We start from the raw sequence: 26,163 nt of genomic DNA, 5'->3' as shown, positions 1-26,163 counted from the left end.
AGCAGCAATATCCACAGTAGCCAAACTGTGGAAAGAGCCGAGATGCCCTTCAACAGATGAATGGATAAAGAAGATGTGGTCCATATATACAATGGAATATTACTCAGCCATCAGAAAAGATGAATACCCAACTTTTACATCAACATGGATGGGAGTGGAGGAGATTATGCTAAGTGAAATAAGTCAAGCAGAGAAAGTCAATTATCATATGGTTTCACTTATTTGTGGAACATAAGGAATAACATGGAGGACATTAGGAGAAGGAAGGGAAAAATGGGCGGGGGGAATTGAAAGGAGAGATGAACCATGAGAGACTATGGACCTGAGAAACAAACAGGGTTTTAGAGGGGAGGGGGGAGGGGAGATTGGTTAGCCCGGTGATGGGTATTAAGGAGGGCACGTACTGCATGGAGCACTGGGTGTTATACGAAAACAATGGATCGTGGATCACTACATCAAAACCTAATGATGTACTGTATGGTGACTAACATAACATAATAAAATTAAAAAAAAAAAAGAATAGGATATACATTCCAAATTACTGGTTTGTTTCTCCACTAGCCAAATATTAATACCTTTTGCCATGAAATCTCTGAAAAATGTTCATAACTTTTGTATCTATGTGTCTGTCTCTGTCTTCTCTACAGATAAATCTCAACAAAACCAAATGTTCACTACACATTAATTAAATCCGTTATTAGGTTAAGCTTCCTTTTTTTCTATTTTCCCACCTAATGCTAACTGCAACTGTTACCTTTTTTTTTACTTTTTGTTGCTCATCTCTATTGATTCCCACACTGCTGTCCCTCTCCTCTCAGCATGATGCCTCCTAGTTATTGCTACTAATAAGCTAAAGGCAGGAAAACAAAATTGTCAAGCCCGAAAAGTTTTCTCTGTTGAACAAAAGTCAATATGAATCACCTTACAGAACACAAGGTCTGTGTACTGGGAGAAAGAATTTCTTCCAGAGGGATGCGGTTGCCAGGAGACCAGCCTCCAGAAAATCAGAGTGTTAACCCTGAGAGGTTCAATAGTCACACGTGGCTATCTACATTTTATTTAATTAAAATTAAACAGAATGAAAAATTCAGCTCCTCACTTGTTCCAGTCCTATTTCAGAGGCTCAATAACCAGAGATGTGGCTAGTGGCTACGTTACTGGACAGGGCAGAACATTTCGATCATCACAGCAAGATCTATTGGAGAGTGCTGTGTTAAACTGCCCTGAGTCAAAGCAAAAAAAGAATATGCTGTATTTCAGAATAATTTTTATTAAAAATGCTAAAATGAGATGGTTTGGGACTTCAAAGTACGATGTTGACTTACATAGTCACAAGAACACCTAATTATTGGAGGATGTCAGATCAACAATGTATATTCATTTATTTATTAATGTAACAACTAGTTATTGAGAAACTACCATACATCAGTGGCTGTGTTAAGCAATGGAGACACAGTGTTCAAAAAGGTAGTTACTTACTACCCTACTGCCCTTGTGTCTATATTTCTAGCTGTATATTCTCCCAGACACAGACTGGTTTATGAAAGGTCAGAGGACATAATTCTGGGCAAAGAGATGTGCAGGAAAACATTCTGGGTGGTTTTCAGGAAAGTGTTCACTGCTCTTAAAACATGATCCAAATAAGTGCCTTTCCTTTGGCAAGCCTAGATGTTGTGTGATGCAGAGAGCTGCAGCTAGCTCAAGACCATGTAGGGACAAGACTAAGAAAACAAAATCTTTGAGGAGAGCAAGACAGAAAAATGAGAAGGGGGTGGGGTCCTGAGGACACCACTGAGGTACTGAATTCATCAACCTTGAACTAAATTTGTTTATTTAAGAAATGTGAGCTGTCTTCTGTTACTTGCAGCCAACTTCATCCTAAATAATACACCTATATGTACAGAGAAACCCAACATTTTTATGCCATGTCAGAATTAAAACTAAGCTCTCTGACTTAGTACCCCGCAGTTATCTCTTCAAATGGCTTTAAAAAAAATTCTTATACATTTTTTTTTTCTATTCTTCATGCTAATTACTCTCCCATTTGATAGAATGAAGCTGTTTTGATATACCTTCCCCCATAATCATAATGGTTATTTTAGGACAATGATTACAGTGAATATAAACTTGATATTTTTGGAAGAAGGTGACACAAAATTTGAGAAGAATCTCTTACTTTAAAAAATAATTTGAAATGAATAGGTGACATCTGGTAAAAGTATTTTTTTTCTGGAAAAACTATCAGATTCTCAGCTTGTAAAACATAAAAGGCAAAACTAGAATAGTCTTGCAGTTTAATAAACCTTGGACAAAAGAATAAGCACGCCTCAGAGGACTTTGGATTATATTGATTTATTTATCCTGTAAAAGTCTTACTATTTAGCAATTTATGGGCAATTATTTTCTGTTACTTAACTGTAAAACTGACATTGTGTTGACATGTATACACTTAGTAATCCATCAAGTAAATAAAGCCATTAGCCATTTATAAAAGGGAAAGCTTTAGTTCGACTAATGTGTTAAATGATTTCTCTACCATGAAAGAAGAAAAAAAGGACAAATGACATAAATGTGAGGTCTCTGGTCCATCTCTAATCTCAGCTTAAAAGCCCTCCAAACAAGGAGACTCAGCCGCAAGTGCATCACATAAGACCTAGTTCACATATTGATATTAAAACTGAAATGGATTATGGAATGCTACATGGTCTTGTTCAGATCACAAGGCCACAGGAATTATATTTAAAGTAAAAATTGCAATGATTCCAATCCAATAGTCTATATTAGTACAGCATCAACAGCTACAGGAAGCAAGGTAGGCTTCTTTGACATTATCCTCCAGATAGTCCTGTCTACCTCAAACCATGCTCTGGTTCCTTAATAATTACACTATAAAATTATGGCATTATCGCATTATCATCAAAGGTTATTTTAAGTTGTATTTCTTCCAAATCACCTCTGAAAGTGAGTTTCACAGTGTTACACCAAGTGCACGGTTATGGTTCACTTGTCCTCTCTATCTTTTTAGCTTCAAAAGATAACCTTTGCTTAATTTCTTGGAATTTGGTAAGCCGGTTTACAACTTTAAAAGCCACAGGTATATACCTTCATCTTTCATTTTTCTAGGCTGAGAATTACTAAACTCTTTGGCCTGTATGCCCATTTCACCCACTTTGATCATTTTTGTTGTTCCGCTCTAGTATAATAACCAGACCTGTAAACTAGAACTGGAACAGATACACACTGTGATCTATCCTGATTTAAATAAAAAGGTTTACTTCCTAATTATGTTGCCACGTTTCATGAAAAAAGCTGGTCAGATTGCTTCCAAATTCAGATGGATATTTGGTGTGGTCTGACATAAATTATAAAATGTGTATGTAAGGGGCACCGGGCTGGCTAAGTCAGTAGAGCATGCAGCTCTTGGTCTCAGGGTCGTGAGCTCAAGCCCCACACTGAAATAAAGAAATATAAAATAAATAAATAAAATGAAATGTGTACGTAAGATACATAAAATTCTCATTCCTAGTTCCTGGGGTCTATCAGAGGGATGGACAATCATCCTCCATGACAGTGGAAACTGAGATACTAACACAGTACTTTATGTCTCCTACTAATCTACAGAACATGCAATATACACTACAATATGCCATGGACAGAGAGGAATAAACCTAATAATTTCAAATATGACTCTAAATTAAAAGAATAAAAGCAGATACTGATATTTAGGTGTTGATTTTGCAAAAAAAAAAAGATATATTAATTAGCAATTCTTCCAGGAAATATGTTATAGTCCTGCTAGTTTTCTATAGAATCAGGATAACATTCTCTCTTTAGTTTTCAAAACTCTGTATTGATGTATTTAGAACAAGCAAGGGATTTTTGTGGGTCACAGCAGCACTTGGTTTTATGTCTCGATGGAAATATATAAAATTACATCTAGATTTTACTGTAGCATTTTACCTTTTGGCTTTATTTTATATCTATGAAATTTTTGTAAATATATTAGCACTGAAATAAAATAGGATGTCTCCATCTGATTTGGGAACTATGTGGACCTAGAAGAATCTATCAAGCAAGGAATGTAACCCTTATAAAAGATGTTATTAAGAATAAGAAATTATTAACTTTTGCTATTGAATCTGTTAGGTTTAAAATTAAGATAAATTAAGGGAAATGTATAATCTTATAAAATGAAATTATACTGGAAAGATTATAAATAACCAGGACAAAGAATAATAATTAATTACTTGTGTCTACCTCCACAAAAGTTTCATAATAAAGATTATTAGAGGGATTGTTTGCACATCAAATAAAAAAGACACAAATGCAGTGATAATCACATTTACAGACAAAACATTATTAAAGTAGGATATCGAAATGTCTGAGTTAGTATGTTTACCATCCTTTTATAGTAATACAATTTAAAATCATTTATTAGGGGTGGAGAAACTGAGATATAGAGAAACTAAGTAATTTGCCCCAGGTCCCACACCTAGCCCCGGTAGAACAAGGATTTGAACCTAGGCAATCTGGCTCCAGAGTCACCCTATACGCAATTCTCTGTATAGGGCATTGTTCATAGAAGCAGCAAGGGGCTGTCAAGGATGACCTAGAGCATGGAATGAGTGAGTGTAGGGAATAGAAAATATAGTTGAAGGAATTCTCAGACTCCCACCTACATAATCAATACAGCAAATGAGAATAGTCCTATAGTTCTCAAAAATTAAGGTGTAGGTAAATAATTTGACAGACGTTAATACAATTGAGGTTCCTATTCTTGCCAAAAATGGGGTCTAGATGTAAAAGGTGAAAGACAATTTATTTTTTAACACAGTGGTTGAGTATATTTAGAGCTCCTAGGTTGTATGTTTGGTTTTTTAAATGAAAATACAAAATGCTTTGTATATATTATCTCAGACAATCCTGACATTATATTGGAGAACCTGCCTTCTATCTCACCACACTAAGAACTCTATCCTTCCCTGTTATCTAGCTTCCGTCTCACACTATATTTTATATTCCTTATGAATTGGAACTGTCTTGTTCTTTATTATACCTTATTATGGAATTATATTGTATCCTTTATTATATCCTCATTACTCATTATATCAGTATAAACATCCATTGTATGGAAGTAATGAATAAGACAATGTTAGAGTTTATTTTCTCCTAGTACGGATGAATTACAGTATGTTTGCATCTTGCAAACATGGGAAAAACAGACTTTCATTCTTATAGTCAAAATTATTGAGTCAAAAATACAACTAACCTGAGACACATATAAATCCAGAAGAGAAAAGAGCTTCATTGTATGAAGACAAGTTGTTGGTCTGGGCGTAGACTGCATACACGGACATGTATGAACAGGCACATTCCACGTAGTCTGAAGTGTCCTCGGCCACTTTGCAAAACTGACTGTCAGACAACCAGCTAGGGCAAAAACATAATGGTCACTACCGCTCTTTTATCAACACTTCAGTTATTTGAGATGGCTTTTCAAGTAGAAATAACTTAGTGAACTTAAGTGTTCTTTACTCAAGCATTAAGCAGACCAATTTTCAAGAAAAGACAATGGAGGGAACATCTTGTCTTAGACATGATACAACAGGTTGCACAAGATGCCTTAAGAAGCAGCCTCAATACTCACTAAACCTGCAAATGCATTCCTGACACCAAAGAAGCTGGTCCTCTCAACAGAGCAGTGCTCGTGCCTAATCTGAAGCAAACGCACCCCAGGCTTTTATCAGAAGGCACGCCTCGCTCGCACTGGAAAACCCCAGGAGAGGGACAGAGACACTGCATGTGCACTCTTCACCCTTCCTCATTTCACAGTTCCTTCTATTTCGAACCATGTAAGTTCCTTAAAAGATTTTCCACGTTTCTTTCTTCATCTTTTTTTTTTCTCCTTTGAAGCCAGTTATATTACCTAAATGCTGCCCAGGGTTCTTTCAAATGTTTCTGCTATAAGATCTGGCTTTTAACACAAAATCTTTGTCATGATTACAGCAAATGTAGTGTCCCATGCCAAGCCTTCTGAGCACTCCTCATGGACCACTACTTGGGGCCTCCTCCCTTTTAGTGCCTCTTGAATCCTTTACTTTTCTAAGGACATAAAACTTAACCACGACCGTAGATGCAGGTTTGAAACATTCATTAGGAGTTATGTATTAAGGATGGCACAGTACCTATGTTTTAAGTTTAAGATCTGTCACCAGGCAGGGCGCCTGGGTGGCTCAGTTGGTTAAGCGACTGCCTTCAGCTCAGGTCATGATCCCAGGGTCCTGGGATCGAGTCCCACATCGGGCTCCCAGCTCAGCGGGGAGCCTGCTTCTCCCTCTGACCCTCTCCCCTCTCATGCTGTTTCTCTCCTGCTCACTCTCTAATAAATAAATAAATAAATAATCTTTAAAAAAAAAAAAAAGATCTGTCACCAGGCATTTGAAATTTCAACTGAAAATTATTTTTTCACAAAGAAAAAGACTAACCAGAATTTTGCTGTTTGGAGGACAGGTGGTTATCCAACAAAGCTGTTAAATGTATTTATAATTTTAGTCTGTGCAGCTAAAAGTCAGAAATAAAGAGAACAAGTGACCGATATGGACCCTAAACCTTCTGGGCCAGCAAAGTCTGACCCTCCAGCATTGACTGAGCTCTGGGTAATAGAACAGCTCAGAAACTTGAGGCCAGGTTAAGCCAAGGAGATTCGACAGAAGAATCATTCTCTTCTTCCCATTCCTGTGTATGGTTTAATTCCAAAATGTACTCCAAGCCATATGTGGACTAGAATTATAAATCCCTGCTAATCCCTCTAAACACAGAGCATCAGATCCAGAACCATAAACCAGATGGAAGGGGCAAAGAAGATTTCCTTTGCTGCCCAGTAATTTAACCAATAACCACAGAAAGGTCATGTGAATTGAGCAGAAGTCACACTAGGTCCAATGGAAGCAGTAATAATAAAGAAGCAAACAGTGTGCTAAACACATATTTAGCTGTTGCGCTGCACCTGCTACCTGTGCAATACTAGACCATTTCCTACGCTGCTTTGTTGTTTTTATGGCAGAGATTTTTCTCTACTCTGAAGTCTCACCTGAGGCCACCCTCTATGTTCAGTACAGAAACTGCGCGCCATGGCAGTAGAAAGGGGAAGGACTGAATTTTGATTTTAAAGAATTATTAAGTACCTTGCAGCAGCCTGATTCCAAAGGAGACACAGAGACGTCTGGGGAATAATCCTAGGTTCAGCAGCATAAATCCTGTAGAGAACCTCATTGTTGTCTGTCAGGGGTTGTGAACTCTGACCTTTCACACTCAAAGACAGTACCTGCAGTGCCACAAAGAACAGAGAAATGGATGATATTTTAAAATCAATGTCATGACTGAATTCTGAACTTCGATTCATTTTCCTAGTTACTCTAGTTGCTTGGTTAATGCCACTATTTAAATAACTAACTGACTTATGAATGTGGGGAATCTGACTGGTTTTGCATTGCAAACATTCTACCTCCCCTTCAGTTCCTGAGCAGTCTTCAGCTGACAATGCTCACTTTAACTGTCCAACTTCATCAGGAGTGGAGAATATAATATTATATAATATTAGTGAAGGCTACATTTTTCACTTTCCCCACTGTATATATTTGATTCAATAAAACATGACGGCAATATTTCCAACTCTATTTGAGACTACACATTCTACAAATAGTTCATAAAGATGGGACATGTTTCATAATTAGCTCACCATGTATAGTCCTTACCACAAATCTGATCAAGTGAATGCATTCTGAGGAGTGTGTCTGCTAAGGAAAAATCTGATTCCAACCACATAATTCTTTAAATGACAGATTACCTTATTTTTCAGGGCATGAAGATTGTTTCCAGTTATAAACCACTGCTGGCTACTATACTCTGTAAACTGGACTAATTCACATGTACTTTTTCCAGCCATTATTTCTGCATCTGGAACCTCCAATAATCTCTCTGGAACTCGAATATAATCACCTTCTTTTCCTTCAAACTTGTGCCCATTGATTTGCTGAGGATACCAGTGAAGAGCCAGTATGGACAAATATGGGCAACTGTCAAGGATGGTTTTGCTTCTGTAACAGAAAAGCAATGGCTATGCTAAAATGGCATGCATTTATATACACAAATCCACTTATATTTGTTAAAATGCATTACATAGGGGCTCTGTACTTTATGCAAAACCATGACATTACCAGCCCAGAGATAGCAAAGTTCTTTTGTGGTTAATTGTCATGATATTTTGCACAACACTTACTGCATCCTTTTGCCTGATTCCCCCTTGTAATCTAAAACATGGGTTTTAGAAAGCTGTTTCACGGATATCAGATACAATCTGTGGCTATAAAATGTACTTTTTTTTGTTAGTCACATCAGCATTGGTGGAATAGGTTGAGGAAAGGGCACACCACTAAACTGAAACCTCTGCTTTATTTAAGAATACCATCTTATATACCTACAGCATGTTTTCATCAAGAGTTTACCTATATCAGAGCATTTCGAATCTAACCATGTGATTTGTAAGAGAAAACAGCCTAGAGCTAGGATCTTCACCTTTTCGACAGCTCTGTTTCAAACACTGTAGGCATAAGATCCTGTGCTCAGTGAAAGTGCTTCCAAACCTCAGTGTGTGTTGAAATCACTTGGAAGTGTGTTTAAAAATACAGATTTCTAGATCACACCCCAGACGTACTAAATCAGAATCCTTGGCTGGAGAGGAGGCTAGGAGTTCTACAAGTCTTATTTTTTTAACTAGTCCCCCAAGGAATCTAATAAATCTTGTCTTGAACCCATCATGTTTATGAACAATGAAGATATACAAAGATAAATCAGATCTGAAACATGCCTGAAAAAGTTTGGAGAATATTAGGATGTTAGGATAAAAATTATGCATTAAATGTTAAAAGTTATATAGGCCACAGCAGATAGGGAGTATTATAATTAAATCATGAATCTAAATGATACCTTGTCAAAATCCCTAATCTGGGAAATGGAGCAGAGAATTTTAAATGGAAAATCTGAGGAAGAAAAGGAAAGGGGAAGGGCTTTTTCCTCTAGTTAAATCCTCTCTCTAAAAAAAAAAAAAATCTTCCATGGGGCACCTGGGTCGCTCAGTCAGTTGAGGTTCTGACTCTTGGTTTGGGCTCAGGTCATGATCTCAGGGTTGTGAGACTGAGCAGCAGGTCAGGCTCCCAATCAGCATGGAGTCAACTTGAGATTCCTTCCCCCTTCCCTCTCCTTCTCCCTCTGTTCCTTCCCCCCCCTCACTCTCGCTCCCTCTCTGTTTCTCAAACAAATAAATATTTTTTAAAAATCTTCCATAACTTTACCACATTTGAATCAGTGCCTTCAAACATCTATCTTTAATCCAGCCATTCACCCAGGCTCTAGACCCTTGCTGTCCAAGATTCCTCCTAAAACACCTCAATCCGTAGAAGCCACCCACACCTTCACAATAGCTCACCAAAAACTCATCCCTTAATCTCCCCGTCCAGCCTCCCACATCTTCACTGGTGACTCTAAGCTCAAAGCTGCCACTCCAGCACACCCTGACCAGGTTCAATGTGAGTGAGACCAGTGAAGCTCAGCCACATGGCTGCATACCCTTCTCCGCACTCTCCCTGGAATCTACTGAGACTTAGCCCATCAGTGCCATCCCGGACTCCAGTACCTTGGCAGACTGAGACCAATCTAACATGCATGGTGACTCTACCCAGCCTTGACACTAGTGGGCCAAATTCCTGGCCCCTCTCACTGGCAAATGACTACACTCTCCCTGACACTGTAAGCCCCTATGTATCCACCATGCCCTTCCATCACACTCACTTTGATCAATCCCACAATGTGCTTTACATCCTGGCTGAAGTGAGGGGGAAAACCCCACATGAATATGTAGACTGGTATCACTACAGATCCAGTGACCGACTACGGCTGTGCCCTCAGTGCCACTTGACATGACACTGTTTTTACTTGGCTTCCAAGTAATCGTTCTAGATGTCATCATTCTCCTCAATATCCCTGCTCAATTCCCAAATCTTTCACTCTCAGCAGCTGCCCCTGAATACTGCTTAAGATAATACATAAACAACACATATCAGAATGGCCACCAACTTTAGAGTTTTCCAAGTTAAAAAAAACAACTGCTGATCGCTCTCTTATTTTCTATGTTTGTCTCCTATATGATAATTCTACCACTTAACTGTTTTCAAGCTACCATCCTCCCCAAGTTCATGCCTCAGTTTCAGCCCTCATGTTACCTGAACAATTATTCCCTGTGTAGTCTCCCTATTTCTAGATTTATTCTATTCTTTAACCTTTAACACTGTCCTCAACATGATGCCTCTAAAATCCTGAGTCTGATTCTCTCTCACACATATGAATCCTACCTGGCTCATTCTATGTTCAATCTTTAAAGGCTGATGATCTCCCCAAATACACCATACTATTCTTGGCTGACTGCCATTGCACGTGCAGTTTCCTTTCCCTGGAAAACTCAGAAGGAAAGGTAAGTATATGGAGAAGAAACACATGGCAGAAACATATTGATCCATTTACTTATTTTATTCACTCATTATACCATAACCACTGAGAATCTACCACATACCAGATACCATTCTAGGACTGGGAATATATTAGGCAACAAGGCAGAAAAGGTAACTCCTTTTGTGCATCTTATACTCTTCTGAGTTCTCACTACGCCTTTGAGGGCACAAATATGGAAACCAACATTCACAGCAGGGTAGGTAGTTCATATCTAAAACAACCTCAATATTCTAGTGATATTGTACAAATATGGGGGAAAAAAGGAAAGGATTGGGACTATGGGGAATTATAAAGCTATGAACTATTTGACTTCACTAGACAACATAACCAAACACAGTTCAAGAGAGAAAAACAATAAAAGATATTTTTTAACCACACACACACACTGTGGCCTCATTACAAACTTACTTGAAGTAAAGAAATTATACATTTCAGAGGTTTTGAAGACACTGGAGACACGTATAAAAGGCACTGAGTAGCCAAATTACTGGTCACTGGTCTGAGAGAGACATTTAGGACCAGTGGTGAGGGATGGAGAAGGGGCCTCCTAAAAGGGCACGTAGAGCTTTGCTGACACATCCCATTAAGAAAATATTAATGCTCAGGACTCACTCATAGGAGTTAAAAGAAGAGTACAGTGTAAAAGGATGCTGGTTTTGTACCTTAACCTCAGCTCATACCCCGACACTAACCTGGGATGAAAGGGTGGGGGCACTTTATAGCCACAGGGCTGGAAGTGGAGATTTTGTTATAAAGTAAGTGGTTACAGTCTCTTCTGACCACAAAGCATGGTGGTCAGCAGGGGATGTGGAGTCAGGCAGGCCTGGGATTGAAGTCTCACCACAACCAATCATGTGACCCTTGACAAGCTCTATCTATATCTGCAGATGGGAATAGTAAAAGCTCTAGCCCTACCTTTAACCAGCTGCTTAAAATGATCTTTTATAAGACTAAAATATGTATAATTTTTAGTAAGGATTATGTTGAACCATATGAAATTTCCAGTATATTATATACTATTTTACCCACAAAAAAAGGCAACTTCATATTGTTCAATCCAATACAGTATCAGGACTAGAGCAGAGGTACAGTTAATATCAGTTCTTCTTATTTTGTTCCTTGAGCTCTTTTTTAAGTCTTTTATATCTGGATTAACTATCTCTTTGAACTTCATGTGTCTTGTGATCTAAGAACTGAAGTTAAAAGTTTTACATATCCAACAGATATTTTAATTAACCTGTCAAAGTTCATAAATGGCCCTAAATGGGTGACTTAAATTATTATAGCAGATTTTTATTTATTTTATTATTTATTTTTTCTCTTATACCAGATTTTTAAAACATAGTCTTCAAAATATCCTTGAATTTCAATGTGACTTAAAAATGCTGATGACAGCCTTCATCAGCAAATAAATAATAAATGCTATAAAGAATTATATAAAGCACTTTTAATCAGACATGTCCCATTAAATAATAGTCATTGCTTTTTAAAGATTTATTTACTTATTTTAGAGAGAGAGAGTGGGAGAGAGCGCATGTGTGCATGGGGGTAGGAGGGGCAAAGGGAGAGGCTCCCTGCTGAGCAAGGAGCCCTCCATGGGGCTGAGGCAGGGCTCAATGTCAGGACCCATGAGATCATGACCTGAGCCCAAACCAAGTCAGTTGCTTAACTGACTGAGCCACCCAGGTGCCCCAAGAGTCACTGCTTTTTAAATAACCTGTATTACTCTGTGAGAATTGGAAGGAAATCTCAATTTCTAAACAACTTCTATTATCTGCCATTTTTATGTTAACTCAAATAGAAATTAAAAATTTTTACGTCTTTGTAACACAGTGATTCAATTTACCTTCTGAATGCAATTTAAAACACCATGATTTCTGAAGAATATTTACATAGTTACAAAATTAATCATAGAGTTGATAATGAACACAAGCCACATTTTATTTTTTCCTTTTTCTCTTGCTTGCTTTCTGCCATGAAACTCCAACCATGAAACAACTACTCCTAAGTTCAACAACACTGGGAGAACTGCTTCCAAATGGATGAAACTGTACCGGAATTCCACTGCAACAGCACATCAAAACATGTCTAAAAGTTGGAATCATCTTCCTTTATTTCTATTCAGCATGTGTCTTCTACTATCATAAGAGTAAGCAATAAGCCACTTTTGAAATTCCTAACAGACCCTTCAAAACAAGAGGAATGTATCATTGACAGAATAATTTCCTTTTTCTTGACATAGTTACTGTGTTTTCTTCAAATAACTTCATTTGCCCATTAGATACAATGCATTGGGGCACATAAGTGGCTCAGTCAGTTGGGCATCTGACCCTTGGTTTGGCTCAGGTCCTGATCTCAGGGTCTTAGGATCCAGCCCTGCATGGGGTTCTGCATGGGGAGCAGTCTGCTCACTCCCTCCCGCTCTGCCCCTCCCTTCTCTCTCTCTCTCTCTCACACACACACATGAATGAATAAATAAAATCTTTAAAAGAAAAAAGATACAATGCATTGACTATATAATCCTTATATATTGATATTATATATATATTATATATTGACATGTAAATGTCAATTTGCATTGCAGATTACTTTGTAAACTGTGAAGGAATACACATAAGGTATTATTATTAAAAAAATACTTACTTTTCACCAGGAGAGCCACAGGTAACATCAGTCAGCAGAGAAAAGGCAAAATTCTCAGTCACTTCAGTGAAGTGACTGAATCCCCTAGTGTCTTTGCGCTTTGGGTTAATAAGAGCACAGAGAATCTCATAAAAAAGATTTCGATTTTCAATACTGAATGCTGAGCTTTTTCCTTCAACAGTTATCTAGAAAAAAAATTCCAGTATGAAAAAATATCTTCAAAAATAAAACTGCTTTAATGATATGTATGGTACAATATATGTTCTTTATTAACAGTTATTAAAATTAGCAAAATAAGGAAGAACCTATGAAGAATTTAAGAAAAATTGGTATCAAAATTATATTTCAAATATACTTGCACTTTAAAAAAGCATAATTATTTCTAAAGAAGAGTCATGATAAGCAAAATATTTTTTATTTAATAACTAGATAAAGCCCCAAATGGCTGCATGGATCACTTATTTTTAACTACAATAATTAACATCATGAATTAAAAGTAATCTCACTTTTATATCTACCCCAAGAATTCTTTTTCTCTTTTCAACAACTGAGGAAATAAATATAAGAATATTTGCCAACAATAGAAGCAAGATTATTCTTGACTACCTGTCTTTCCATGAACAGAAGCCACAATCCACCACTAAATTTCTAAAATATCAAATGAAAAAATCCTTTTCTAATCAAGAGTAGTCAGCAGCTCCTGGCACTCTTGCCTTTATCAGGAAGTATGAGCTTTCCTTCCTTAAAGAACTAGGTTATTTTTTGTTTGAGGGACAAGGAGAGTAAGAGGAAAATCGCCTTCATGATTTATTTTGTTTTTCCTTGCCAGAATGACAGGGACCACATCTTTATTGTCTGACCAAGCATGGGTGCAAAGCCATTGATTTGATATCCCACTATTCTATATCTGAGAAGTCCCTATAAATCCTTCAAAATCCAAATTAGTCATCACTTTCTCTGTGATTTATACACTGTGCCCACTTGCCAATATTCATAACCACTCCCTTTGTAACTTGCACATACCTTTATTAATGAATCTTTGACAACACTGAAATGATTTCTCTGTTGCTCCTACCAGTTGAGCTCATTGAGGAAGTTGCCTATGCTCCACATATTATTTTTAAAGCTTTGCAATTTACACAGTGCCAAGCTGATAGCTGAACTCAAGATCTAAGTTTATAAGAATATCTATCTCAAAGATAATAAGGAAGAATGGAGAATACTCCACAAAGAAAAGATGACAAGAGATACAAAGTAAATCTATTTACCTATCTGGCAATGAAACAAAGTAAAAATTTAACAAAGTAAAAATTGAGCAAATAAAAATTACAATGAAGGAAGCAAACAACCCACTGACTCCTGAAACAATCAAACTGAATATGTTAAATGGAAAAAAAGCTCAGGAAATGCTCCCAGAACTCAGAGGAAATATAACAGATAAATAAAACAAATCTATAACTTACAACAAGCATATAAAAGGGCTTCTTCTGAACATAAATAGTCATTTCTGATGAGTATAATAATAATACCTAAGATTTATTGAGTTCATCATATAAAAAATGTATACATCGTAGACAGCAGATTCTATTTTTAAGAAGTTAGAATCTGGGGGAAAATAAAACTTACAAATATGAAACAATTTCACTCAAAATACAAGACCTTACAGAATGAAGTTCAATCTAGTACTTGGAAGTCTTATTCTATACTCTTGAATTTGAGGATACCTTAGAGGTATATATGGATTAAGTACATATGGGATATAAAAATGCTTGCCAGGTAAAGCAGAGGTGACTCTATTTGAATATCAGATAAACAACCAATAATTGTTTGAGACAAGTATATCCTAAATACTTCATGCAAATATTTATTTTGTCATTTGTGATATACTGAAAAATGTATTGTTTACCTGAAATTCAAAGTTTAACAGGGCATCCTGTGTTTTAATGTTGAAATTTCAACCTCACTATATGTGATTATCTACATTTTCAGGGCTTGTTTCATTACTGTCTTATTTGCATTACTATAAATGTCTAAAATATAATTTCTTTCTTTCTTTTTTTTTTTTTTGTATGTTAGGAATACACAAGGCCCCTCTTAATGGCTATTATTTTTTTCCAACTTTTGTTATTGTAATGTTGAAATAAACATTCTATTAACACATGTATTTGCACAAATGTTTCCGACATCCATTAGTTGTCTTTTTTTCTTACTCCCCCTCACCACCCAAGTTTTATTGAGATATAATTGACACAGAACATTAGTTGTCTTTTGACTTTCCTTGTGGTATATGCAGAGTGAAATTTTGTTTAAATGTTATACAGTCAAGTTTCATAAACTCATTTCCTTTATGGCTTCTGGGCTTTGTTTTATGCTTTAGAATGAACTTCCCCACATCAAACCTACATATTAAAAACGATTCATCCATGTTTTCTGCTAATACTTTTATGGTTTCAGTTTTACAATCTCTGATTTGTCTGAGATTTATTTTGGAGTAGGGTTTAGGATACAGATCCAGCTCTGTTCTACTTTCACATGATTAAGTCACCTGTGTCAATAACATTTACGAAATAAGAATTTTTGACCCATTAATCTGAAATGCCACTTTCAACAGGTGTGAAATTTTCATATGTGCTTGCGTTTATTTCTGCACTTTCTGTTCTATTCCATTCATGTCAATGTCTATGCCCATACCAACGTCACCTGTTTTAATCTCTGTAAGTTCATAATATATTTTTCATATTTAGTGTGGTGAGGTCCCTACCATTTTTTTTTCTTTTTCATAAAATTTCTGCCCATTCTCACATGTATATTCTTCCAGGTAAATAATGGCATCATTTTGTCCAGGTTAAAAAAAAAAATAACTTACTGCTACTTTGATAGGGATTATGTTGCCTTTATATGGTAATTTACAGAAAACAGTTGTCTTTATGATACTGAGTCGACCGACCTCTTGTGGGACAAGGCATAGATTTCTATTTATTCAAGTGTTTCATATTACTCAGCAGAATTTTTCAGTTTTCTTTATATATTATTACATAGAACATTATATAAAATATATTATAAAATGTATTAAATTATTGCATAAGTCAGTTACTCAAATCACTGGAATTCAGTAATGACATACATGTAAAAATTGAATTTGAGAAAACAACATACCACAACATTAAAAAAATTTTAGTAACAATAATATGATTTAAAAATAATCATGTTTGTGGGGCGCCTGGGTGGCTCAGTTGGTTAAGCGGCTGCCTTCGGCTCAGGTCATGATCCCAGGGTCCTGGGATTGAGCCCCATGTCAGGCTCCCTGCTTGGTAGGAAGCCTGCTTCTCCCTCTCCCACTCCCCCTGCTTGTGTTCCCTCTCTCGCTGTCTCTCTGTCAAATAAATAAATAAAATCTTAAAAAAATAAATAAATAAAAATAATCATGTTTGCTAATGGTTACTCAAAAAAATTAATTACACTTCTCCATAGGAGTTTCTTTCATAATTCAGTTTCATTATTCATGAAAACCAATCAAGATATACTACTTGAAAACACTAAAGAAATGCTGATTCTAGACCAATAATATGTATGTATAATATGTAGCTCTCTCATATAACTCATTGAGGAAAAAAAAGGAGTGGAATGTCCTTATCTTCTCCAAATCATATGAAAAAAGGTTCTCTTTTCTAAAAATGTAGCCACTGTGCATTCTTTCCCTCTTCTTGGCCAAAATCAACTTGTTACTGTCCTATGCCATTTCAGCATTAGTAAGTTAAAATAACAATATGTCCCATAGTGAATTCTTATCTCCAGAACTTTCTCTGCATGAAATAGCAGTCACTTCTCTTTGTTTTACAAGTTATTTAGTAGGGCTTCCTCTTCTTGCCTGTGTGCTTTATAATTTTCTTCTCTATCTTTCAGGCATCGTATTTTAAGAGACACCAGGAGAAGTAAAATAGGCATGATAGTCTAAAACTCCATTGTTAGCATTTTAAGTATTTAAAATACTTGTAAAAATACAGTATTTATAAATTCACATATATGTATTCAAGGTTTTTCATGCTTGTATATAAATATATTGATAAGAAATATCTTAAGAAAGCCCCAAATAAATCCCCGTAAGAGTCTTTTCCTTTAATAATAATTCTTTTCAGATCTCTTCTTTCATTTACATTTTTAGGTTACATCTCCATTTAATTTCATTATTTGCAGAAGTGTAAATAAATAAATGGGTTAAAAAGAAAACCAGGTTGATCTAAGGCCACACCATTTGAATGCCTGAAATCATCTGGTCATTTCTTATTTCTCCTTCTCTGAGGGAGTGATCAGGGCCCAGGAGGAGCAGGGAACAAGCAGAGGGCAAGAGCTCCTGTTCCATGAAAGAACTATGTAACCTCTCTTGTTATGGACTCAAAAAACTGAGATGCAATCTCAAAAGAGATTCATCCAGTTTCTAAAGAATCAGAAAGAGCTTTTAGCTTCTGACATCTGACGCCCCCTTTCAGACACTGGGCTGTCCTTACTGCTGCAGTAGATTACTGATCATTCTCCAAGTTTAAGACTGAGATTTCCAGACAGACATCAGTCACATCCAAACACAAGTACAGTGTCAGTTATGATGAATTCCACTCTTATGTTCAGAAACTTAACCCTATCATAATTTCATGATGACTGACATGATAACTGTTCTATTTTTTTAATTTATGAAGTTTTACTAACCCAACTGCTACTGCTTACAAGGGCTTCTTACCTTATCTAATAAATCCATCACGGCGCTGAGCTGTTCATCTGTGCTCTCCGTGGCCACTTTCATGCTGATGCTGTGGAGTACTCTGTTGAGAATGTCACCATCCAGGGGCTGCTGTAACTGATCCGCAAGTCCCCAGAAAGACTGTGAATCCGCATCAGAGACGAGAGTGATGTTAGCAGTCCCATACATTTGATCAATTCTGGCCCCACCTTTTGGGTCAAAAAGCACGATCTGGAAGCGTTTAGGAAATGGATTTAAAGAACCAGTCTCTGGCGTTAGGATGACATCCAATATGGTGTTTCTCTGGCCCGGTTCAAAGACCAGAGTGCCTTCAGTTCTCACAAAATCCTTTCCGGAAAGAGCTGGAGAGATGAGAGTACGGCCAACTGTTTCAGCACTCCTCAACTCCTAGAAATTAAACACCATCACTGAAGTGAAACCGTAACACTTCTGATTTTGTCCTGAACAAATTCTTACTTCTTAAACACATCCTATTTCTCTTAAACAAACTGATGGGCCATAACACCATGAATACTAAAACATGGGGCTTTATACTTCTTCTAATCTTCTAAGATAAATTAGAGAGATAAATACACATCACAGTGATGATGTTAGGAAAGACAGATGCCTTAGGATAGACTGAGGATGAGGATTGGAAAAGAAATGGCATTACTGCCTCACGGAGGTTCTGCACCTGCTGAAAACTGCTCTAAACAACACAGGCTGCATAACGGCAGGGAATATGGAGGGAAAGAAGGAGTATTTATGTTTTCATTCTCACCTACAAAGTCTGGGAAGATGGAGTTTGGAGGAGTAAAAAGAAGGAAGAGGAGAGGCAGGAGGAAGCAGAAGAAATTGGTCTCCTGTTGGTTACACTTTAGTTGTGAAAATACCCTAAAGAATAAGGTCCTGGCCATATAGACTTCTGAATTTGCTCAAACCGTGGTTATTAAAGGTTTGTTTGTTTTTTTTTAAGTGATGCACGGGAACTTAGTCAAGAAAGAACAAAAGAGGGGCTCCTGGGTGGCCCAGTGGAGCATCTGACTCTTGGTTTCAGCCCAGGTTGTGATCTTGGGGTGGTGGGATCGAGCCCTGTGACAGGCTCTATGCTCAGGCCACAGTCTGCTTGGGACTCTCTCTCCCTCTCCCTCCAGCCCTCCCACCAAGTGTGCGTGTGTGCTCTCTCTCTAAAATAAATAAATCTTTTTAAAAAAAGAACAAAAGTAATGTACATTTATTTACTACTGAGCCGACAGATATTAAATTCCTCGTATGTGCCAGGTGGAATACTGTGGCTGTAGATATGAACACCAGAATACCTGCATTCATGGAACCTATTCTAGCAGAAGATACAGGCAGTGCAAAAGTTATAGAATTAACAACGTAATTTTACATGAAGATGAATTTTTGAAGAAAAATAAGGCTACATAAGGTAATACAGGGTGATGGTAAAGGTACTATTTTAATACTGCTGGTCATAGAAGCTCCTGATGTGATATTTGAGCAGAGACCTTAGTGGTGGAAACGGACCATATAGGATCTGGAGAGAAATATTCTAGGCAGAGGAATAGCAATTACAGAAACCCTGAGATGGGAACCATCCTAGAATGTCAGAGGGAGAACCAGATGGCCAGTGTGATTAGAAGAAGAATGAAAGTATCAGAAGCTGACGTCAGAGAATTAGGCAGGGCGAGACCATATACATCCATTATATAAAGAGAGGCAGGAAGACACTGGAGAATTCCAGCAGGAGAATGACACATTTTATTTCAGATCTTCATGAGTACTCTGGCTCTTGTGCCCAGGCTAGAGCAGGGCATGGGCATGGAGGCAGGGAGAAGAAATAGGACATTTCTGCACTACTTCATGCAAAACACAATGGTAGCTTGGAATAAGGTTGTATGAGTAGAGGAAGTGAGGGGGCTCCAAGTGGAAATACATTATGAATGTAGAGTCAGTAGAACTTTCTGGTTAATTCAATGCTGGGTGGAAAGGAAGAGGAGAATAGGGATAGCTGTTTGCCTAAATGAATAATGGGAAACGGGGAAACACTGTCACAGGAGAAATCAGGAGTTCTTTATTATACACAGTAAGCCTGGGATGCCTTTTAGACATTCAGATGAAGATGTGACGTATAAGCAATCAGATGTAAGTCCAGATCAGGGGTGGTGAACAGGCTAGAAATAAAAATTGCAGGAGTTCTCATTTTATAGACCATATTTAAAGAAAACAGGTTTAGGTGGCCTAGCCTGCAGAATGAGTCTTGGTGGCCCCCAATGTTTACTGATCAGGAAGACTAACACAGACTACAGGAAGGAGCTGCCAGGGAGGGAAGGGTTAAGAGTAGGAAAAAGTGGTGTTCCAGAAGCCCAAAGGAGAAGAGCATGCTTCTGGAAGGAAGTGACCATTTTTGTCAAAAAATGAAAAGTGGGTGGAGATAAGCGTTTTCAAGAGCATCTGCAGCACAGCGGTAGGAAAATAAAACAAAACAAAACAAAAAAAACTTCCCTGAAAGAAACAACACAAAAGCCTATGGACTTCAGAATGGATACAGTATCCAGTGGAAAACCATATAACAGAAAAAGTGAAAGAGTTACACACATCAACATGGGTATTGCTCAAAAACACGGTGAGCAAAAGAAGCACACCATAAAACAACATAATTGGAAGAATCTCATTTGCATAGTTTCCTAAAGAGGTAAACTTGAACAGCACACGGTAGGTGACAAAACTAAAAATAAAAGCAAGGGAATAATTCAATATGAAATTCAGGGTGGAGGTTATCTTCAAGAAACAGAGAGGTTATCTTACAAGAGAAAAGCAGAACGGTATCACAGAAGGGTTCACCGTGGCTAGTTCTAGGATTCCGGTAAAGTTGGATTTCTTAAACAGGATGGTGGTGATCTTATGACTATAAACTGCATATAAACATTCTGTCCACTGTTTTCTCATAGAATTTATTTCACAATTCAGACTTTTAAAGGAAATGGAACAATCAAAATGTTCTTGTGTTCATAATATACATGTAACAAACACAAACAAGAAGGATTATGCGATTTAAAAGCAATGACGAAAATCAAGATAGCAATATCCTTTGAATAGCATAGGCAATGGGAGAAGAAGAAGAAAAGTCATGCTCTTTCTTGAACTTGTGTGCTTTGGGCTATAGTACATGCATATATAAATAAAAATATTTGGAACTGGCTTTCAAATACAGCTTAGCTATAGGCTAATTTAAAGATAACTGCAATCAGTGATATTTTTACTATCTCAAATCTTTATATCCCTTAACTTTATGCCACAAATAGGTAGATATAAGGGAACTTATGTTAAGACTATAGTATTTATGTACTGGGAATGCTGACCTGCCAAAGGGTATGTATGCTACAGTTCCTGTTTTAACTATATTATCATAATCTATTTAAAGCAAAATGAAAATTGATATCTTTGTAACAGAATAGTAACTTAGTCCATAATTATATTCTCATTCCCGCCAGCTACTAGAAAAGAGAATTATATGTCTTTGTCTTCTAGTAATGTGCCCAGGATTCAGAGAGAGAAAATGCACTGGTAAAGAAGGAACAGGAAAATAAAATAATACCAGAGAGGTGAGACTTTTATTTCTATTTTTAATTAATTTTTTTAAACTTTGAGATAATTATAGATTCACATGAAGTTATAAGACATAATAGAGAGTGATCTCCTGCACCCTTTATTCAATATCAGTCCTTGGTAACATCTTACAGAACTATAATACATCATAACAGGGATATTGACATTGATAGAGTCAACATACAGAACACTTTCATCACCACAGGGATCCTTCATGTTGATTCTTAGAGTGTTATAAAAATGCTACAAGTTACATGCTAGTGACAGCATGTGTTTTTCAAGGAATCATTTATGACAAATCTAGAAAGAATATAAGTGAATCTGATAGAGATACAGGTATTCAGATTCTTATTTTGGCAACTTCAATCTCACTCTCATTTGAGTGCATGAACTAGTTTATAATGTGCCTCAAATCTCTTTATGATCTGTTCTTCATTTCCAGTACCCCTTCTTCCACTCTACAAAATATATATGATGATATATATTTCACAGGAAAAGAAGAAGAATGAAGCACATATTTTATCCCATTTCTCTTCCTGTCTTCAATGCTCGAAAGAAAAAATACTAAAATCTGCCCACTATGAATCAAAATACCTCTGTGTTCACACCACTCACTTCAAGGCTATTTAGAATGGAGTTTATCTCTAGAGTCTCATATGAGAGAGAGTTTTGTCTTCTTATTTGCCAAGCTGTGGACTGTCACAAAGACCAGCTTTCTGTCTGGCAAGCTTCCAGACAGCTCACTACGTACAGGTTCGAATCTTTCGTCCCTGACCCGCCGCAATTGCTACAGAAACTGGCTGCACATAAGTTGTACTTTATGCACAGCATGTTCTACATGTTTGAGCCCCGCAACAGTGACACAACCAAGTACATACTATGCAGCACTTTGGAAACAACAATACAAGAGCAACCACATTTGAAACCTTGAGGCCTAAAGAGTCACCAGGTTTGGAATCTTTAAAGAGGCGAAATGGCAACATTGACCAGAATGGTGGTTTCCAAACTGTGGATTCCTTTGAGTTAGATGAGTCAAGGAAAAAAAAGGAGGGGGAGAGCTAAGGTGGGCAAGCTCTGATCCCCACATAGGTGCTTCAAGCAGAGTAGATACATACTTTTGTGTTAATACATTAGAGTTTGGCTACTAGAACAAAGTTTAAAGAATAATGCTGGAAAGGTCTATGGTGCTATTTGGACTAATTCCAGGGTCTGGTCACTTAGTGTTACACAGCATTGCCTTTCTGAGTCCCTGGTTACCCACCTACCCCCTCCCTTCCCCCTGAGGTCACCTAACAGGAGGGATGTGAAAAGTGGCAGGGAGATCTCATGAACTCAGGGATTTAAAGAAACCTAAAAATCAATTAGCATGTGATGTTCTGGAGAAGGAGATTTTCCAATTAGTTCAGATACAGAACACAACAAAGACTCTTACTTTTTGTTTCTGGTCTTTCACAATTGCATCCTGGAAAAATTTTAGCTCCCTAGAGATTTTATAGAACAGATTTATGTAAAACACTTTGCATTGTATTATCACCTTTTTTCAAAAAAAAAAAGAAATATAAGACTATCACTTTAAAACATGACCTAAGTGAAACAACTGAACTGTTTCAAGAAGAAAGCTTAAGGTAATAAACATAGGGTGAATTATGACGGGTATCATGAGAAAATAGTGTTACCAACTACTCTTTTTCATTACCTAAGCTACAGGTAAAGAATAAAACCCTAATGTGGGTTAATCTATATATTCCATGCTCACCTGGGTACTGAAGTTAACAGACATCATCAGTCCTGTCCCGGAATCTCTGGCCACCTGCAAACTGATGAAAGTGGACTTCTTATGAGCCACTGGCAGCCGAGAACCCACAGAAAAGTACATGAGGCTGTGAGGTTCGTCAGTCTGTAAGAACGTAATCGGTGCAAATCTGGCACTATTGTTTATCGCTGCTCCGGCACTTACTTCATACAGTTCCACAAAGAAAGGCATTTCAGTGTGAGGTGTCTGACAATTAGAAAATGAACAAAGAAGGATGATTACCAATATGTTTCTATTTTTAGCTAATTCTGGCATTAAGAAATAGCTTTATTTATATACATAATTATAAAAATAAATACATATCTGGAGATACATTCTGTATAATCTCAGGATTAAGTGCTTAGGTTAGATTACCATAGGGCTTATTTTTTCGGATTTTAAGAAACACCTTTACTCTCTCTGGGTGAGCTCCTTCCTAGAAAATCGGTGTCAGGAGACAAGCTTTGTGTACTTCAATATGCAAAAGGATAAATGAAACACTCATACAATGAAATGCTGTTTGGTACTTAAAAGGAATGAACCGTTTCAGTGTTTTTCACCATGGATGGACCTGAAAACATGTTAATGAGTAAAAAGAATCAAGTTGCATAATTATATAGCACAATACAATAATGTAAAGTTTAAAATTAGATAAAGCTTACTACACAATGAATAACTTATGGGATTAAAAGGCACAGCACAGGGAATACAGTCAATGGTACCGTGATGGTGTTGTGTGGTAACAGCTGGTAGCTACACTTGTGAGCACTGCAAAATGTATGGAAACACTGAATCACTATGTTGTACACTTGAAATTAATGTAACATTGTGTGTCAACTATACTCAAATAAAAAAATTAAAATAAATAAAATAACAATTGACAAAAATACTTATATATCAAATAAAAAATAACCTCCCAGGGGCACCTGGGTGGCTCAGTCGTTAAGCATCTTCCTTTGGCTCAGGTCATGATCCCAGGGTCCTGGGATCGAGCCCCACATCGGGCTCCCTGCTCAGCAGGAAGCCTGCTTCTCCCTCTCCCACTCCCCCTGCTTGTGTTCCCTCTCTTGCTGTGTCTTTCTCTGTCAAATAAATAAATAAAATCTTAAAAAAAAAATAACCTCCCAAAATATCACTGTGATAGCAGTTGGTTCAGGTAGAGGGATTGCCTTGGGGATAGGGCAGGGTGTGGAGCTGGAGAATGACACTAGGAATAGGGGAGAAAGAGAGCTCCAACTTTGTCTGTAAGGTTTTATTTTTAAAAGATTATACAGAAATATGAATACTGATAACAGTAAATTCTGTAATTCTTTGTATTTTTCAAAATTTCCCCAAATTAAGTATCAAATAAGTCTAAATTTAGTCTGCTGGTTATAGTTTGTCATGTTTCATCTCAGTTCCTTCTTAACAATCTCAAAAAATTAGAATTCTCGAAAGCCTGAATTCAATTTGTAACATACTGTTACCTGTTTTTTACTTATTCACTCTTACACAATAATCTAAAAATCTTAGCAGTACTGTTAGCTTTCTGGAATAACTCAAAGAAGCTGATATGTTTTTCAACTGCATGTGTCATTGTCTAATTTGATATAATGCATTATTTTTACCTATTAGGGGCCGTATCCATTATTTGTTTTTTGATCATTTTAAGGAGAATCATTATGTCATGAAACAATACAACAAACTTTAATAAAATCCAAGAGTAAGTCAAATCTTAGTCACACAGTAAACAAACTTAATCTCATTTTATTATCTGAAGAAATATATTTAGCTTCTCCATGGAACATATCATTCTTTACTTTTCCTGATCAACTGTCAGCAATATTGAAATGTGGAGATAATAGTACTCTTCAATAGTAATATTGAAATGTGAAAAATAGTACACTTCCCAAACCAAATGTGGCAAATACAATAAACTAAAACACTAAGAAAATATGGGTAACTTATTCAAGAATTATTATTCCCTAATAAGCTTGAATTCACAATAATTTCATGTAACTAAGGATGTCAGCCATAGTACGTTCCAACACAGACTCTTGCCTTTTTTTTTCCCAGTGAAATATTTCTTTGCTTTGTGATGATGATTAGAACGTTACTTATAACAACTTAGAGTCAAAAGAACATGTTATAATCAAAGTAAAGAACTATTGAAAACTGAATAGCATACAGATGGGTGCCAACACATAATCAGACTAGAGACAAATGAATCCTACAGTCTTATAACAAATTATTCAAACAAGATGCCTGAATTATATTGGGAAACCAAAACTCACAGATCATATCTGCACCTCCCTAAACTTAAACATGACTTGGAGACCTCATAAGAACCCATTTCATGCATAACTGCCGTAAGTTCCTTTCCTGGTTAGGTCACAAGCATTCCAGGGTGAGTTTTTGCTCAACTAGTATAAAATTATTTCTCACGGGCCCAGATCTGCTCAGAAGCAGACAAAGAAAGTAATAATAAAATAATATCTTACTTACTTAAGTATTTTTTAAAATATTTGCAACAAATGTTTAAATAATCTGTTTACTTTAAACAGATTTTGTGGGTTAAGAGATGCCTCCTAAGTTAATTCACTCTCACCTTTACACATTTTGCTGATACAGAACCAATCAATAAATCAGCAGGGAAAGGAGAAATGGTCTGGAATTCAAAAGACAAGTTCTAATCTTGGCCAAGTAACTTACTAGGGAAAGTTACCTAAATTCTTCGTAACTTCAAAATGAAAATAGTGAATAACTGTAGAACTGATGATTAGAGTGATGATTAGAGATACGACAGAGTAGAAAAACTTCATGTTGAGGGTTGGGAGACTGG

The 26,163-nt window shown here is 36.8% G+C and overlaps 1 protein-coding gene across 1 annotated transcript in view; it reads right to left on the bottom strand.

Annotated features, from left to right (window-relative positions):
• ADGRV1 (adhesion G protein-coupled receptor V1) overlaps positions 1–26,163 on the bottom strand; it is a 521,249-nt gene that overhangs the window by 285,185 nt on the left and 209,901 nt on the right. The window contains exons 77-82 of the mRNA XM_044916755.1: positions 23,307–23,549; positions 17,939–18,346; positions 13,207–13,391; positions 7,847–8,096; positions 7,185–7,324; positions 5,270–5,430 (exon numbers count right to left, since the gene is read on the bottom strand). Of these exons, the coding sequence (XP_044772690.1) occupies positions 5,270–5,430; positions 7,185–7,324; positions 7,847–8,096; positions 13,207–13,391; positions 17,939–18,346; positions 23,307–23,549 (1,387 nt within the window). The remainder of the gene's footprint in view (positions 1–5,269; positions 5,431–7,184; positions 7,325–7,846; positions 8,097–13,206; positions 13,392–17,938; positions 18,347–23,306; positions 23,550–26,163) is intronic.

The sequence above is a fragment of the Neomonachus schauinslandi genome, chromosome 7 (assembly GCF_002201575.2).
Source record: "Neomonachus schauinslandi chromosome 7, ASM220157v2, whole genome shotgun sequence".
NCBI classification, from domain to species: Eukaryota; Metazoa; Chordata; class Mammalia; order Carnivora; family Phocidae; genus Neomonachus; species Neomonachus schauinslandi.
This window is presented reverse-complemented; position numbering and strand designations above follow the sequence as displayed.